At 47.4% G+C, this 16,470-nt stretch overlaps 1 protein-coding gene across 1 annotated transcript in view; it reads right to left on the bottom strand.

Moving 5' to 3' along the window:
- Sdk1 (sidekick cell adhesion molecule 1) overlaps window positions 1–16,470 on the bottom strand; it is a 953,795-nt gene that overhangs the window by 239,213 nt on the left and 698,112 nt on the right. Inside the window, exons 9-13 of the mRNA XM_021222746.2 lie at window positions 14,095–14,289; window positions 12,288–12,404; window positions 11,021–11,188; window positions 8,028–8,130; window positions 4,673–4,849 (exon numbers count right to left, since the gene is read on the bottom strand). Coding sequence (XP_021078405.1) covers window positions 4,673–4,849; window positions 8,028–8,130; window positions 11,021–11,188; window positions 12,288–12,404; window positions 14,095–14,289 — 760 coding nt within the window. The remainder of the gene's footprint in view (window positions 1–4,672; window positions 4,850–8,027; window positions 8,131–11,020; window positions 11,189–12,287; window positions 12,405–14,094; window positions 14,290–16,470) is intronic.

The raw sequence follows: 16,470 nt of genomic DNA, 5'->3' as shown, positions 1-16,470 counted from the left end.
GAGCATGGGGACATCCCACTGGAATTCTGAAAAGCTCATTTTAAATGCTCAGTATATAAATTGTGTGTGTGTGTGCACGCGCGCACACGTGCATGTGTGTACGTGTACATATGTGTGTACATGTACGTATGTGTGTACATGTGTGTTTGTGTGTATGTGTACCTGCATATGAAGGGCAGAGGTAAACATCACATATTGTACTTCAGAAGCTGTTGACGTTTTTCCTTGTGCTCTGGGGTCTTTCTCGGGCCAGGAGATGTCTACACTGGCTGGGCAGTGAGCTCCAGGGACCCTGCCTTTCACTTTAATGTGGGTTCTTGGGATCACATTGTCCTTGTGTTTGCCAGGTGAGGACTTCACCAACTGAACCATCTCCCAGCCCTAATTTAACAGAGTGGCTTTTAACTGAAGTGGAGAGAAAGGGGGACTTGGGCTCTCTCAGGCTTCTGAAGGACACTGTTTAGGCCTAAGTACCTCTCTGTCCCTCTGGCAATATTCATTGTTTCTTCCTTATTTGTTTATTTGCTGTCTGAGCTATCATGGGAATGTGACAGTGCTGGACTAGAAGGTTCTCTGAGAAGCACATGATGCCCTCCATTTCTGAATTGTTGCTATTATCGTCACTCTGGTCATTGCTGGTGCTGCGGTGTCCCCAGATCTTCGTATGTGCGTGAGTGGCTTATGTGTGTGTGTGTGTGTGTGTGTGTGTGTGTGTGTGTGGTTTGTGCTATGTGCAAGCACACATGTGCACATGGAGACCACAGAACATCTTACATAAAGTGAACTGTTTCTTTCCTCCCATCTTTCTGTTAGATACAGGGGTTGAACTCAGCTCACAACACTTGCATGGCAGGCTCCTCTACCCACTGAGTCATCCCACTGTCTCTGCCCATCTCATTTTCTGAGACAGAGTCTGAGCAGAGACTGAACCTGCAGCTTACCTTAACAGTTCAGCTAGACTGGCTACCCAGTAAACTCTAGGGACTGGCTGGCCTGTCTCTGTCTCCCCACCTTGGGGACTATAGACACATGCTCTCACGCCCAGCATTCTGTAAAGGCATTGGACATCTCCATGCAGGTCTTCATACCTGCCTGGCAAGCACTTCCCTGATTGAACCATCTCCCCAGTCCCAAGAGCTCCAGATGTAACGACGCACCACTCTCCCCATTCATTCCGACTTGGAAGAGCACTCTGTTTATTCCACCAGCAGCTCCCAGGGGCCTACAGCCTTCTGAATCAGCTCCGCAGCCTGCGGCACCCAAATTGGTTTGAATCACAGATCTGCAAATATTTCTATCTTTAGCAATGAGGTGTTTCACCACCGCAGAAAGCCTATTATTTTATACATACAGCAACATTTGTTGAAAAATGTATTTTACTTAGAGGAAATCAAATAAGTAAATAGTGGGGAAGATATGTAAATCAGCAGAACATAAAAACGGCGCAGAATAAAAAGAACGTGCTGTATTGGAAGTATGCAGTTGTGTTGGTGCTGACGGGGCCTTTATGAACTGCTAACACTTATTTATTTGATACCCAGACTGGATGATCTAAGAGTTCTCCAAGGTAGTGTTAAAAAAAATGTGAATAGATGGAGAATTATGCGAATTCACTGGCTGTGATCTCCAACATCATCAAAGTGATTTTTTTTTTTTTTTTAAATCTGAGTGGGGCAGCAGAGCTGGGTTTTTGATAGACGGCCTGTATGTTTATCCCTATGCCATACGCTGAAGGTAAGAGAGGAGTAGAGGCCACTCAGAGCCCTAACACATGCACTCACCGATGTATTCCTACATGCCTTCAGCCAACAAGCACTCAGTGTGCACTTGCTGGGCACCTGTTGGTATGCCAGGCTCCCAACATGCAAACATTGATGCTGAGGGATTCTGGGAGGGAAGGGCTTGGATGGCTGCCTTCTCTTCCAGTGTGGTTGACGCCGTGAGGAGGATGGGCCAGGACAAATGGGGAGGCACAGTGTCTGAGTGGCAGGAACCCGTCCTGGGGCTGAATGCTAAAGGATATATAGGCAGGAGCCCGTGGGCAACACTGGCAGGGGACACATGCTACACCATGGAGGACAAGAAAGGACCGAGAGAGCTCAGGGGTCTCAGGGCTCCAATGCTGGCGGGGCTGGGGGTCGAGGAGACCATGGATGCCCATAGGCCCCAAGGCTGCTCTTAAGGTCTATACTGGGCTCCAGGCTCATCGTGACTAATGGGGTGCCTTTGCTCCCCAGGGATGATCATTGTCCAAGGAGAATCAGAATCAAACTGGAGAGGGGCAAATAGGAGGTAGAACAGGACTGTTTCTGCTTCAGAATATATACTAGGGCCTTCTGGACGGGTGCTATATATCAGTAAGTCCTTCATTGCTCCGTGTTTGTGTGGTATGTGTGGTGTGTGTGTGTGTGGTGTGTGTGTGTGTGTGTGTGTGTGTGGTATGTGTGTGTGTGTGTGTGTGTGTGGTGTGTGGTGTGTGTGGGGTGTGTGTGTATGTGTTTGGTATGGTGTATATGTTGTATGTTGTGTGTGTTATGTGTGTGTTGTGTGGTATATTTGCATAGGTGTGATATATGTGGTGTGTGTGTGTGTGTGTGTGTGTCTGTATATACACACATGCTCACATATGAAAGTTAGGGGTTGACACCAGCTATCTCCCCCCATCATTCTCTACCTCATTATCTGAGACAGCCTCTATTACTTAAACCTGTGCTAGCCAATTCTGATAAACTGCCTGGCCAGCAAGCCTCAGTCTGTGCCTCCCTAGTGCTGGGATTATAGGAATCCATTGCACCCAGTTTTACTATTGTTGCTACACACCCCAACTCAGCATGTGCATGCATGGCACGTTTTCTGCCCATGGAGCCACATCCCAGCCCCATCATTAAACTTTCATTGTTTGTTTGTATCTTTTATATGTGTGTGTGCCTCACATGTGTGGCTGCTGGAGGAGGTCAGAAGAGGGTGTCAGATCCCCTGGAGCTGGAGTTACAGGCAGTCCTGAGATCCCCAATGTGGGGGCTAAGATCTGAACTCCGTCCTCTGCAAGAGCTGCCAGTGCTTTTCACTGCTGAGCCATCTCTCCAGCATGGCCATCGACCTTTTAAATCCCTCTAATTTGGAGAGCTCACATTTGCTCATTCTTGAGTGCATGGGACACACACAGAAGGCCAGGCTTGGCTCTCTGCAGGTACTCTCTTCATTCTTAATCCCTTCGGCAGACACTGGGGATTCAAAGACAAATGAGACTCGGTTGGATGCAAAGTGTTCTGATGCTATTTTTAGGGGATGCTTTCTGATCAGAATCCGTCCTGCATCAAGGTGGGCAGAGCTGAAAGAGAAGCCTCTCAGGGTTGCCTTCTGATGGCCCAGCATGGCCTGCAGTGGATGGGACTGGCGGGCAGACGGGCATCAGACACCAGATCCTGGCTTAGCAGCTCTGAGGCTTCCATTCTCTCTTTTTGCAGGTTGTATTTTCTGTTCCTGTCTGGGAAGGCACTTTCTTTTTCTTTTCTTTCTTTTTTTACAAAGCAAATAAATACATGTTGAAAAGGTGGACAATGCCAGCAGGCCTTGTGGCTTCCTCCTCTGAGCAGAGAGGGAGCCGAGGAAATATATAGTCTATCAACAGCTTATACTTGAGCCCAGGACCCACAGAAGAGGTCTAGATTGGAAGCAATGGGTCAGTGCTCTTAAGGACTGTGAAAGACTTAGTAGGACGTGTCATCTGGGGATGACTTCACTTGCAGGCCTAGTCGGCTGCTTGGCTCTGGACTTTTTGGATAGAGTGACCTGACATTGTCACCACTCAGAAACTCTGATGGGCAGTCACATGGAACTTATCCCCACATAATGGCAATGAGGTAGACAGCATTGATAACAGGTGTCTGTGCAGGGATAGGAAGGATTCATGGGGGCGATGGCCTGTGAGCACACCATCTATGTAAGAACGAAACATTTTGATTTTGAAGCCACATAAAGAATGAGGTCATAGGGGGAGGTGAAGGCATAGTGGGGATAGAAGGAAGGAAGGAAGGAAGGAAGGAAGGAAGGAAGGAAGGAAGGAAGGAAGGAAGAAAGGAAGGACAGACTGAGGTCATAGCTCAGTTGGTAAAGTGCTTGTCTTGCAACCATGAAGACATGAGTTTCATCACAAAACCAGAACAATGTTGCATGCTGTGGCACCTGCTTGTAACTGCAGTATTGGGGAAGTAGTGGCATGTAGCAGTGGCATGGGGTTCCCTGGCCAGCCAAATAGCCATATCAGAAGACTCCAGGTAAAAATAAGAGACCCTGCCTCAAACAAAGTGTACATACAGCTCCTAAAGTGTACATACCACTCCTGAAGTGTACATACAGCTCCTGAAGTGTACATACAGCTCCTGAAGTGTACATACATCTGAAGCTAACCTCTAGCCTCCATACCTCCCAGCCCTATTCCCAACATATGTACATGTACCTCTCCAAACACACCAACACACACACACACACACACACACACACACACACACACGCACACACACGCACACACGTGAAAAAGAAAAGACCTTGTCATCATACACCGCTGAATGGAGGGCTGTGCTGGCCTCAGGTCGATGGCATGGGGCAGCATGTGGGCAGCCATGGGTGTGGCCGTGTGGAAGTCTGGAGACAGGAGAGGCTTGGTACTCACATCACTTCCAGCCGTGCCGTCCGGGAGTCACTCCCTCCCTCGGATATGATTTCACAGGTGTAGTCACCAATGTCCCCTGACCACGTCTGGCTAATGACAAGTGACCCGTCCTTCTCCACCACAATTCTGGAGCTACTGGACGCTGTGATGACCATGTTGTCCTTTTTCCAAACGTAGCTGTGGGCCAAGCAGAGGGCTAATCACCACCAACCACCAAAATGCATAGGACAGCAGAGTAAAAATGACCGTGTTAAAAAAAAAATTTTTTTTTTTAAAGAAATGGTTTGTGGCTGGAGAGATGGCTCAGTGGTTAAGAGTGTGCCCTGCCCTTCCAGACAACCCAGGTTTGGTTCCCAGCACCCAAGTCAGGTGACTCATGACCTAGAATTCCAGCTATGACGATCTGACACCTTCTTCTGGCCTCCGTGGACAACAGCACACATATAGCATACATTTACACAGATACACACACAGTGAGAGATAAAAATATATCTTTTAAAAAGGTGGGTTTTATGGCAATATCTCAGATAACCTATAAAAGCTGATGGGTGATTTGGTGACTAAAGCTGGGTAGTGGTGGCTGGGGGCAGGGGATGTTTAGTTTGTGTCTGCCTGTCATTCAAAAAGACCTGAGTTTAATTCCCACAATCCACATGAAAGGTCTAGGATGGTGCCACACACTAGTAGCCTCAGCACTAGGGAGGCAACACTAGGTAGATCCCAGGGGCTTGCTGGTCCCCAGGTTAGCCTAACCAATGAGCTCCTGCCTAAGTGAAAGACCCTGTCTCATAACAAGGTAGAGGACTGGGATAATGGCTCAAGGTCTAAAGTGCTTTCTGCACAAGCATTAGGACTGAAACTCAGCTCTCCAGCACCTACATAAAAGCTGAGTGGGTATGGTAGCCTGCCCGCACACCTGCAATCCAGGCACTCAGAGGGAAAGAAGGGATCCCCAGAGCAAGCCGGCTGGTAGACTAGCTGAATTGGGTTTAACAAGAGACCTTGTCTCTGTAAATGAAGTGGAGATCCACCGAAGGCACTCATATCATCTCTGACCTCCCCATGCATGTGCAAGTAGGTATACATGTACTTGCGCATGTATATACCTATGCACATGGGAATGCGCGCGCGCGCCCCCCCCCCCACACACATATAAGTGCACCATAGATGTCCCACCCCCAACACACACACATAGAACAAACAAAATCCTCAAATAGGACAATGAAGACAACTGTGAATATCTATCTGAGCATGTGTCTGGGAAACAGGACCTCTGTGGGTCAGATCTGTCACTTACTGAACTGAGCCTGCCTAGCTCTCCTGTCTCAGAAATGCTTAAGACTCACTCCCCCCGCCCCCGCCCAGAGGAACTCCCTCCTCCTGGGCAAAGCTCAACGCATCTCTAACTGCTAAAGGCCTACCACTCTGGCAGGCTGACTCTGACCCCTACCTTTCTTCCTCGTTTAATCTTTATGGCCATTTTGGCACATTTTTCTTTTCCAATATAGACTCAATTAAGAGCCTGTCCAGTACTAAATGTCCCTGGGTGAGGCCCTCCCGATGGCTGAATTGATGAAAGTTCTGGTTTTCTTTATTAGAAGAATCTAATCACATTTTCAAAATGTGCCAGCCCTTGCTTGCTTCCCTGTGTATTCACAGCACAGATTTTCGTGAATTGGACATGGGAGGTCCCCTCGCAATACAAGAGATGACAGGAAATAGTCCATTTAACGAGAAAGGATAATTGCCCTGGATAACCTGGGTCCCTCCATAGTGGGGACAGTTCAAGTCCTTCACAGAAAGGGGGTATCTTCCACTGACCCTTGTGACATGCTGCAAAGGGACCATCCAAGCAGAGCCTCTGAGCTCTTGGAGCAGTTTTAAAAGCCATGTCCTCCTGCCTTTACAATGAGTGGAGTTTTCTCTAAGTGTGAAGGAGATCTCTGGCAGGTCCCCCGGGTTCCCTCTGTAGCCTTTGACATTATGCTTCCTATCTGTCCCTTTGGCTTTGCATTTGCTGGAATACAGCTGTATTCCAGCCCTGGAGACTGGAGGGTCAGGTGGGGAGGGAGAAAGGGATGGTTTGCAAATATGTGCCCTGAAAGGAGGAGGGTCAAGTGCCGAAACCCAGTCCTCAGCGTGTGCTTTAAGAGCCATCCCCTCTGTTCAGTGTGGACTTCAATTCCATCCTTGTGGCTAAGTGCAGCCTTTTAGAACTAAGGTGGGGTGACAATGCTATGAGACACCTCTCTCTCTCTCTCTCTCTCTCTGTCTCTCTCCCTCTCCCTCCCTCCCCCCTCTCTCTCCATCTCCCCCCTCCCACCTGATTTATTTTCAGGGTTGAGTCTGAAAAGTTACAACTCTCCTGCTCCTTGAGAGAGACCTCACTGCCGAGGGCCACCTGTCTGCAGCCAGGCCTTGCTTATCCAAAGTGGCCTGGTTTTGAACTTTGTTTTGGCTCTGAGACGGTCTTGTTGCGTAGGCCTCAATGCCCTGGAACTTGCTGTGTAGACCAGGCTGGCTTCCAACTCACAGAGACTCCACTGCCTCTCCAGGGCTGAGATTAAAGGCATGTGCCCCCATGTCCACCTTGCTCTTGTTTTTGTTTTGAGACGATGATTCTTGTCGTGAATTACGTGTCTAAGGACAGCTTTCCATTTCTGACCCTCCCGTTCCCACCTCTGGTGTGCTGGGATTATAGGCACGTGTCCCGATGCCCAGTGTATACAGTTCGGGGGATGGGATCCAGGGCTTCACACACACTAGGTAAGCACTCTATAACTGAGCCACACGCCCAGCCCAAGTGTCACAGTCATCGTGAGCAGTTTCCAGTCTACATGATGTCCCACTTGGCATTTGGAGAATCTCCAAGTCTCCTGGCTCCCTCCTCTGCCCACGTTTCCCCTTTACTGCCTTGGACGCCTGCATGCCTTCCTTCTCCCACTATACAGAAAAACTGTCCTTGTAGGATAGAAAACTCCCCCCGAGCACTGCAGGGCCTCCATGTCAACACCACTGAAATCCTATTCCATCCCTCTGGATTTTTGTCTCATTAAGCATCAGACCCTGACAAGTGCGTTCTACAGACAGTGCATTAACCTTGGCAGGAAAATCACAAAAAGCTGTATTGAAGCCACGGAGTGGAGCATAGCCCACTGTAAATAATACATAAGTCTGGAATGGAAGACGGATTCCTGTGATTAATGATGGAGCTCGCCACTGGGAGATGCCATCATCAGAGGTCTGCTGCTAAAATCAAAGACCTCCCCCAAACTCTCCCTTCCCATCTCTACTTTCCCCCTATTAACCCAAGGAATCTTAACCAGTCCTAATGAACAAGAGCAGCGTGAGCAACCGGAGAGAGGTCCGAGGGTCGTGGGTAGCTCCGCAGCACAGGGTGGCCGTCGTCCCCTTAATCACCACGCGGTCTTCTGGAGGGTGAACGATGGACGTTCGATCTGAAACAACACAAGTCACAGCTGGATGAAGTCAGCAGCGTGTGAGCCTGTGCCCTCGGGGATAATGAATTGGTCATCTGACATCAAAGCCTCCAAATTCTCTCTCATCTTGGCAAAAATGGGTGTAAACGGAAGCGCTCAGCGACGTTCAGAGAATGGAAAAGCAAGCCTCTCTGTGTGGCAGCAGAGTGAGTTGATATACCCACTCCCGAGTCACCCCTGATCTCCGAACTCCCCAGAACAGAGAGACAAAGACTGTGTGTACACATTTAGAGTCTGGACTCTCTGGAGTGTCTCTCTCTGTGTCTTTTGTAGATGTGTGAGGATCCTTCTGTTTCTGATAGGGTCTCTCACTGGCCTGGAAGTCACTAAGTAGAGTAGACTTGCTGGCCAGTGAGCTCCTAGTATCTGCCTGCCTCCCATTCCCCGACCATAGGATAACAGGCATGGACCATTGCTCCCAGGTCTTCTATGTGGGTTCAGAGGATCAATCTCAGGCCCTCTAGCTTTGCAGGCTAAGGACTGTCTGAGCTGTCTCTCCATCCTGAAGTCTGGATTCTTAAAGCAGGAGTGGAAATGGAGGTTGAGGCAGAATGATCACAAATTCAAAGCCAGCTTGGGCTATGGAGTGAGTTCATGCCCTGCAAATTACAGGCCGAGTTTAAGAGCAGCCTAGGAAACATTATGAGACCCTATTTCAAAACAAAAGGTAAAAAGAGGGCTGGGGATGTGGCTCGATGGTGGAAGCCCTAGGTTTAATCCCCGGTGTTGTAAATGAACACATAAAATAGTGGATAAATAAAATCTATATTCTTTGCTAAGGTAATTATTGTGTTAACATTTTCTAGTGTTCACATAGCACCCTGTGACTTTGGAAGTTGCTTTTATTTGTGCTGATTGATTTAATCACAAGAGCAAACCTGTGGGGCTGTCATTGTCAATTCTAACTCCTGAGAGTGAGCACAGATGCCCAGGACCACACTGCTGGTGAGAGACAGGGCCTGTTGGCTGTCCCACAGCTGAGGACCCCAGAACCCACAGACGCCAGGGGACCCCACTCTAGTACCACACACAGAACCAGAACTTGTGACTTCCAGGACTTCACTCGTAGCCCCTCTTAGTGACCTGCCAGCTGTGTCTCAGGAAAAGTTCCTGAGTCTTGGCCTACGAGAGGCCACGTGACGATTACAGACAGCTAGACTGAGAAACCTGGGTAAGTCTACTGGACACTGAGCTGACTTAAGTGTCACATAGCACGGTCCTAACTTTGATCTTCAACAGATCCACAGAAGTTTCTGGAACATGATCTATGGAGAGTCAGGCCTCATTATCTCCTTTTCCACAAGTTTGTGGATGTGAAGCTAACATTCCCTATGCACGTTCCCCTGCTTGACTCCAACCTCCAAATGTAACAAAACCTCTGTTTTAGTATTTTTGTCAATATTGTAGGAATTTAAATAAGTTTAAAAATAAAACCTCTTGATGTTTCGAGAATACCCAATAAAGTATTTTTAAAGGGTTATTTGGGGCTGGAGGGATGGCTCAGTGGTTAAGCATGCATATTGCTCTTGCAGAGAACTGAGTTCAGTTCCCAGCACCCATTTGAGCTGTCTGTAATTCCAGCTTCAGAGAACTGAAAGTCCTCTTCTGGCTTCTGTGGACACCCATACTCATGTACATATTCTCTTTGCCCTCCCCTGCCCCCAGAAATACATATAATTGAAAAACAATTTAAAAATTCCATTAAAAGGGTCATTTATCAAAATGTACAGTGATGGTATGAGAGAATATGCCATATATGAGTGAAAGGGTTGTGCATGTGTGTGTGGTCATGTGTGTGCATACATGTGTGCACATGCATGTGTGTATGTGTATGTGTGTGTGTGTCTTTAGAACCAACTACATCTTCATATATTATTTGAGTGAATTTGAACTTTCTCTTTTACCAGAGACCCTTACAGGGATTGTCAGTGTGCACTGGCTTCTTCTGTTTGAAAAATGAGCTGTTAGTAAAGTGGACAGGAGTAACAAGAGGAAAGAGCACTTACACACTAGAGGCAGGGGACATTTGGTGTTCAGATTGTCACACTACAAAGAGCAATTCTTTCTGTACTTCAAGGACCAGTGACCTACAACTGAGGCTGGCAAAAGTTGGAGGAACAAAGGATGTTGCCACTGTTTGCTTCTACTATACAAGAAATATCCCTGTTGAATGTAGCTACACATCAGATGGTATAGAAAAAATATTTTCTCTTGTGTGTGCACACGTGTTGTGTGTTTGTGCGTATGTACACATGTATGTGTATGTGTGGATGTGGAGGCCATTTTATTTCACAAGACAGAGTCTCTTCCTGTATCTGGAGATGTACCCAGAGATGTATACGAAGAGACAGGCTGCCCAGTAAGCCACCAGCTTCCTCCTGTCTTTTTGCTATGGCACTGGGGTTACAAGTGTGTACCTGATTTTATGTGGGTGCTGGGGACCAAACTCATAATTGCAGACCAAGTATCTTATTGATGGAGCAATCTCCTTAGACTTCTAATACTTTCTTTAGGATATCAATGATTAACTCAATTTTCTTATAAAATTAATCAAAACATTACTTTAGCTATTCCGACCAACTGGGTATAATAAGTCTACTGATTTTAAAAAGTCGATCTGTTACAGCTCTTGAAATAGCCCCAGTGAATCTCTGGATATGTCTCCTAATTATTCTTTCAGAAACAGAAAATTTAATTACTCAACAGATTTCTATAAATTAGTTGTAAAAATAATCACTTTCTTTGGATTAAGTGAGAAAAATCTAAGGGGCTATTGATATCCCTGGGACACAGATCATGCAGAGACAAGAGTGGGATTCACAGTAGGTTCTCAGAGAATGGTCCTTACTCCACACGGTGAGCATGGCGGAGGCGTTCACAGAGGCCTCCGTGTTGGCTGCATAGCAGGTGTAGTTGCCAGCATCCTGGATGAAGACGGGGGCTATCCTCAGCCCCCCAGATTCCAGCAGCATGAACCTAGGAATCCGGACCGAGCCACTGGCCAGAATGTGGTTCCCTGAAGAGCAGAAGAGAGGAACATTAGAGGCACAGTCTCTGGCAGGGAAGGCGAGGGAGGATGGCAGCAGGCAGGAGAATTCTCCTTACAACGGAGCATCCTGGGTCTTGGGTACACAAAGGCTGAAGCGGGGATCACACCATCACTGAGGGATCGTGAATACCAGGAACATGCTAGATGCCTGGCACTGTGAGATTCTGTTAGACAGATTAGGATCTGTGAATGGAATCCTTGCCTTGGGGTGTTTGCTTCTGTTTACATCCAGGGCTTAATATCTTCAGGACCCCAGCAGGCAGAGGCCCTCACTGAGGGCTTATGTATAGCACAGCCATATTTACACAGTTATTACTACATTTTAACTCCCACTGACTTTGCTGATTTTTTTTTAAAAAAAATGTATGTGTACGGCAGTGGTTCTCAACTTTCCTAATGCCATGACCCTTTAATACAGTTCATCATGTTGGGGAGACCCTCAACTATAAAATTATTTTTATTGCAACTTCATAACTGTGATTTTGTTAGTGTTGTAAATCCTAATGTAAAGACCTGTGTTTCCTGTTGGCTGTGAGCCCCTATAGAAGGATCACTTCATTACCCAAAGGGGTCGTGACCCACAGGTTAAGAACCACTGGTGTATGGGTTACATGTGCATATTTGTGTGTGTGTGTGTATAGATGCACATGTGCCTACGCACAGGTTCACATGTAAATGGTGTGTATATATGTAAAGGCTGTCTTTTCTTTTCTTTTTTTTTTTTTTTTTTTTTTTTGAGACAAGGTTTACAGTTGAGAACTGGAGCTCACGCACTGGGCACAACTGTCTGGCCAACAAGCCCCCAGGATCTCCTGTCTCTGCCTCTCCTGTTCCAGGATGACAGGTACACCTGGTACACAGGGGTGCTAGGGACCCCAGTGCCCAAGTATTTTGGAAGCCTGGGCTCACTTGTCTCACTCACACTGCACCCTGGCATCTAGTTCCTGTCAGAGGTATTCAATAAATGTTACTCAATTTTCCCTGAGTAGACTGAGAAGGGAAAAAAAAAATCAGCCAACATTCCAGTGTTTTCCACAGCAGCCACGGCCGCTGCAGAGCCACCTGCCTCTCTTCCAGGTGATGGCAGGTTTGGGAGCTCCGGACACCTCACACCTCAGGACAGCCGTCATCCCGTCAGTAACTGTAGTGTCCGCTGGACGCTGGGTGAATGCAGGAGCAATATCTGTGGGAGGAGCGGAGAGGTAACAGAGCTGTGGCACCACCTCTGAGAAGCCTGCCTGGAGTCACACGGAACATCAGGACCAATCTGAGGGAAGGCTACTGTGTCAAAACCAGTAGTCGTTCTGGAGTGGCTCCAACCCTGTGTTATTGGTCTCCCAGGGATCACCTGTTATTGTTTAGTGTCCACAGGGAAGTGGAAGCACTGTGTAAAGTTCCAGGGGCCCAGGAAGCACATTTATCTACAGAAACTGTCATTGTCCTTTAGGTGACAAACTGTGCCAACTACAGGATGACACATCTACACTTCCCGGGAGGATTCTGAGAGCTGAAATACATGGTTTAGGACTCCTGTTCCATGCTGTGGCTTCTTTTTATTCATGGGGACAGGAAGACAGTGTGAGGGCTGCTCGATCCTGTGTAAAAGGAATAGGGCAGGGGCATGCTGGGATAAAATGTAGCCTGTGTACCAGTGTTTTCCAGACTAGGCACCTGCCTCTTTTCTACAAGATAGGAGAAGTTGTTGTTGACAGTGGTGGTGGTGGTGGTGGTGGTGGTGGTGATCCAGCAATCCTTGATACACTCCCATACCCTCCTGCACAGGCATGCATTCTGTGCTTTGTATCTGTGACGTAGACCATGTTCCTTAAAGTCTACAACATCTATTACTAGACCCTTCAAAGAAAACACACACACACACACACACACACACACACACACACACACACACACACAACCCCAAACTATCTGGTCATCTCTGCCTCGGAACACCCTGGCCACAGCTCGAAGGTAGGTTTTAAATAATTTTACTGGATGCAAATTCAGTTTCTGGCACCAAAACCCAATATTATTTCTACTGCTCAGAGCAAGATTGGTTTCCAGTGCTCTGGTGTGGAGGACAAATGTAACTCCTAGCAAGGGGGTAAAGGACAGTGACCTCCCAGTTTACCAAAATATACACATGTATTTTAGGAACTTGGCCATCTCTTCACACACTACAGAAAATCACCAGTCCCATTTTGCACACATGTACACATGCACACACACATGTGTGCACGGCCACACGCACGACCACACTCCCCAGCGGTGCTCACATCTGCAATATCAGCACTTTGCCACTAAAAGGGCAAACTTGAAAGGTGTAATTCTGTAACCGCTAAATTCCATTTCATTTCAGAAGAACAATGTTACAGCTGCGGGAGATTAGAAAGAAAACCCGCAGATACAGTGAGAACCTGTACTTTTATTTTATTTTTTCAAAGACAGGGTGCCATGGTATTTCTGCTAATGGGATAATAAAAGAAGCCCACAAAAGAACTATAATTGTTCAATAAAACTAAAGTAGAGAATGAAATTTTTTTTTAGTGGAGAAAAAAAAAGATCAAAAGGAAAAGATTAGTAGTACGCTATGTACTCAATAGTCTTTCGGATTCTGTCCAGAGGGGGAGAAAATGGAAATATTTTTCTTCTTGTCTGAAAAAGGAGGTTGTTTTTTTCTTTTCTTTTGGACAACTCAGCCTCAAAGAACAAGGCTCGAAGGTGCACCTAGGGCATGGCTCTCCTTATCTCACCGCTCATCTATCATGGGGCCCTGCCCTTTTACCTCAGGAGTTGACAGGATGCTACTACCACCCTGTGTATGAGCAGAGGGGGCAGCTCTGTCTGACCCGAAGGCTGGCCATATTGCTACTTACTAGTCACATCCAGGTAGGTGTGAGTCTGGATCTCTCCTCCTTCATTACTGGCAAAGCACTGGAAGATTCCAGAGTCTTCTGGACTCAACTTCTGAATGTGGAGGCCTCCGCTGGGGAGAACTTTATACCTAGGGTTCTGGAGCTTGCTGAGGGGGACAGCATCTTTGTACCACTGGAGAGTAGGAAGAGGAACCCCTGGATAGGAACAGAGAGGAACATTGCACTCCGGGAGGGTTCCGTAGGCGAGGAGAGACCCAGTGTCTTCTGAAGCAAACTTCTCGGAGCGCGTCCCATCTATTGGGGACACACCCCTCATCTTACATGAAGAAACCCACACTGAGAGGTCTGAAGAGGAAGAAGGAATAAGCAAGGGCTGGGGGTCCTCCCCACTCTCACCTTACGGTCCTAGGTTTCACCCATTTAGAAAGATTTCAAATGTAACTGCCCTGGAATTTAGGACAGGATTGATGTCTTTGATTCTGTCCCTGCTTGGAATGTTGGTCCAGGGTCACTGGGAGCTTCTAGATTGGGTGGACCCAAGTGGGAAGAATCCACTCTTGGCACTATTGCTGGGGCTGGGGCTCTTAACTGAACACAAATGAGAAAGTGAGCTGAGTACCAACATTCACCTCTGTCTACTTGGTGACTACAATGTGACCATCGGTTCCCGATGAGTTGAGTACCAGCATTCACCTCTACTTCCTGACTGTGGCTACAATGTGACCATCTGTTACTGATGAGCTGAGTACCAGCAATCACCTCTCTCCACTTCCTGACTGTGGCTACAATGTGACCATCGGTTCCTGATGCTCCACATCCCTGCCGTGATGGACTGACCTCTCTGGCTGCTAGATACTTAGTCACAGCAAAGAAACCAATCACTAATATAACTTCAGAGGCAGTGAAGATTGGGCAGGTTTGTATGTAAAACTCTTGCCAGGCACTTAGCCAGGGCTCTGTGGATAGTGTGGGTACTTATTACTACAGTCAATAAATAACAAAGCTGATGCCACTTCAAACACCGCCTCATCCAATGAGCTGATGGATGTCAATGGCCTTAAGGAAAGTCTATATTGTGTGTGTGTGGGGGAGTGATTTGCAAGCCTTAGGGACACCCTGATTAAAGGAGGTGATCATGTGAGGTGTCAGATCCTTATGATGACAGGAAGTGGGGGGTGCAAGAGGCCCTGTACCTGCCTCCCAAGAGCTGAGTAAGCTGAAAACATGGCAGGGTACTAGACTAGAGGACTAGAGGACCAGACAAGCTCAGATCCCAGGTCCCTGCCTAGTTTCCCCTTCCTGTGTGGTAGTATCTCAGTGAGAAACAAGGCCTGGCTTCCAATGTGGACATTAAGACAGACTTACATAACCTAGGGGTGTATGGAGGGAACTGCCTGCAGCCTAAGTAGCACGTGTGGACTTCTGAAGCCTCTCTTTGCCATGGCAGCAGTCAGTTCACATAGCCCAGGGCTGGTGGACAACAGTGATTCAGTGCCTGGGGCAACCCGGCCTGACAGGGAACTTAGAGACCCTCCACTCATACCTGTGCACGGCTGGGGAAGGCAGCTTCCTAGGGAATATCTCTGCCCTTCCCAAAGTCCAAGAGGACCACACCCATCCAGAAAGTGAGAACTCGGTGTGCAAGAGGCTCCACAGAGAACCAGCCCAAACCCGTATGACATAACAAACTCCAGAAATGCAGCGGGCATGAGAACCCGAGGAGATACAAAGAGTCCGTTCTAGAGTTTAGATGCCTTTGTCCCTCAGTTTCCTTAGATAAAAATGAAATTTTTTGGTTGGTTCTGAGACAAATCTTGCTACACAGCCAGGCTGGCCTTCTTGCTTCTGCCTCCTAAGTGCTGGGATTACAGGCACGTGCCTCCAGGCCTGGCATTATAAAATGGATTAAAGTTTTAAAGAGCACATTTTGCCAGGATTCTCTAAGGCTTACGCAGACCCCTGACTCGATGTCAGTGTACGTGGGTGTAGAAGGCCCATTCGAATGAATAGAGCTAATGTCGGGAGCATTTCCAGATGATGTGTTCTCGGGCAGTCCTTTCCCTTAATTACGTTTCCTGTCACCTCTCATTAAATCAGGACAACTTTTTAAAACCCATTTCAAGGTAAAAGCATATGCAATTCATGTAAAACCTCATAATGGCGATTACATGATGTAGCTCTCACAGGGTGTCCCTCCACCCCCACCTCCCATGCGGTTTGTCTCCTCGCCAGAGTTAAGGGAAAGCTGTAAATCACATGATGGCAGAGCACTGTGTGGAAGACCTGTTCAATACACATTTACAAGTCTATGCTTAACAGTTTACCCTGTAGGGATTATGCAAAGAAGAGAGCCTTCTCCTGTCAGAGGGAGAATGT

This window comes from Mus pahari, chromosome 23, assembly GCF_900095145.1.
Source record: "Mus pahari chromosome 23, PAHARI_EIJ_v1.1, whole genome shotgun sequence".
Taxonomy (NCBI): domain Eukaryota; kingdom Metazoa; phylum Chordata; class Mammalia; order Rodentia; family Muridae; genus Mus; species Mus pahari.
The sequence above is the reverse complement of the archived record's forward strand: the minus strand, read 5'-3'. Positions and strand labels throughout refer to the sequence as shown.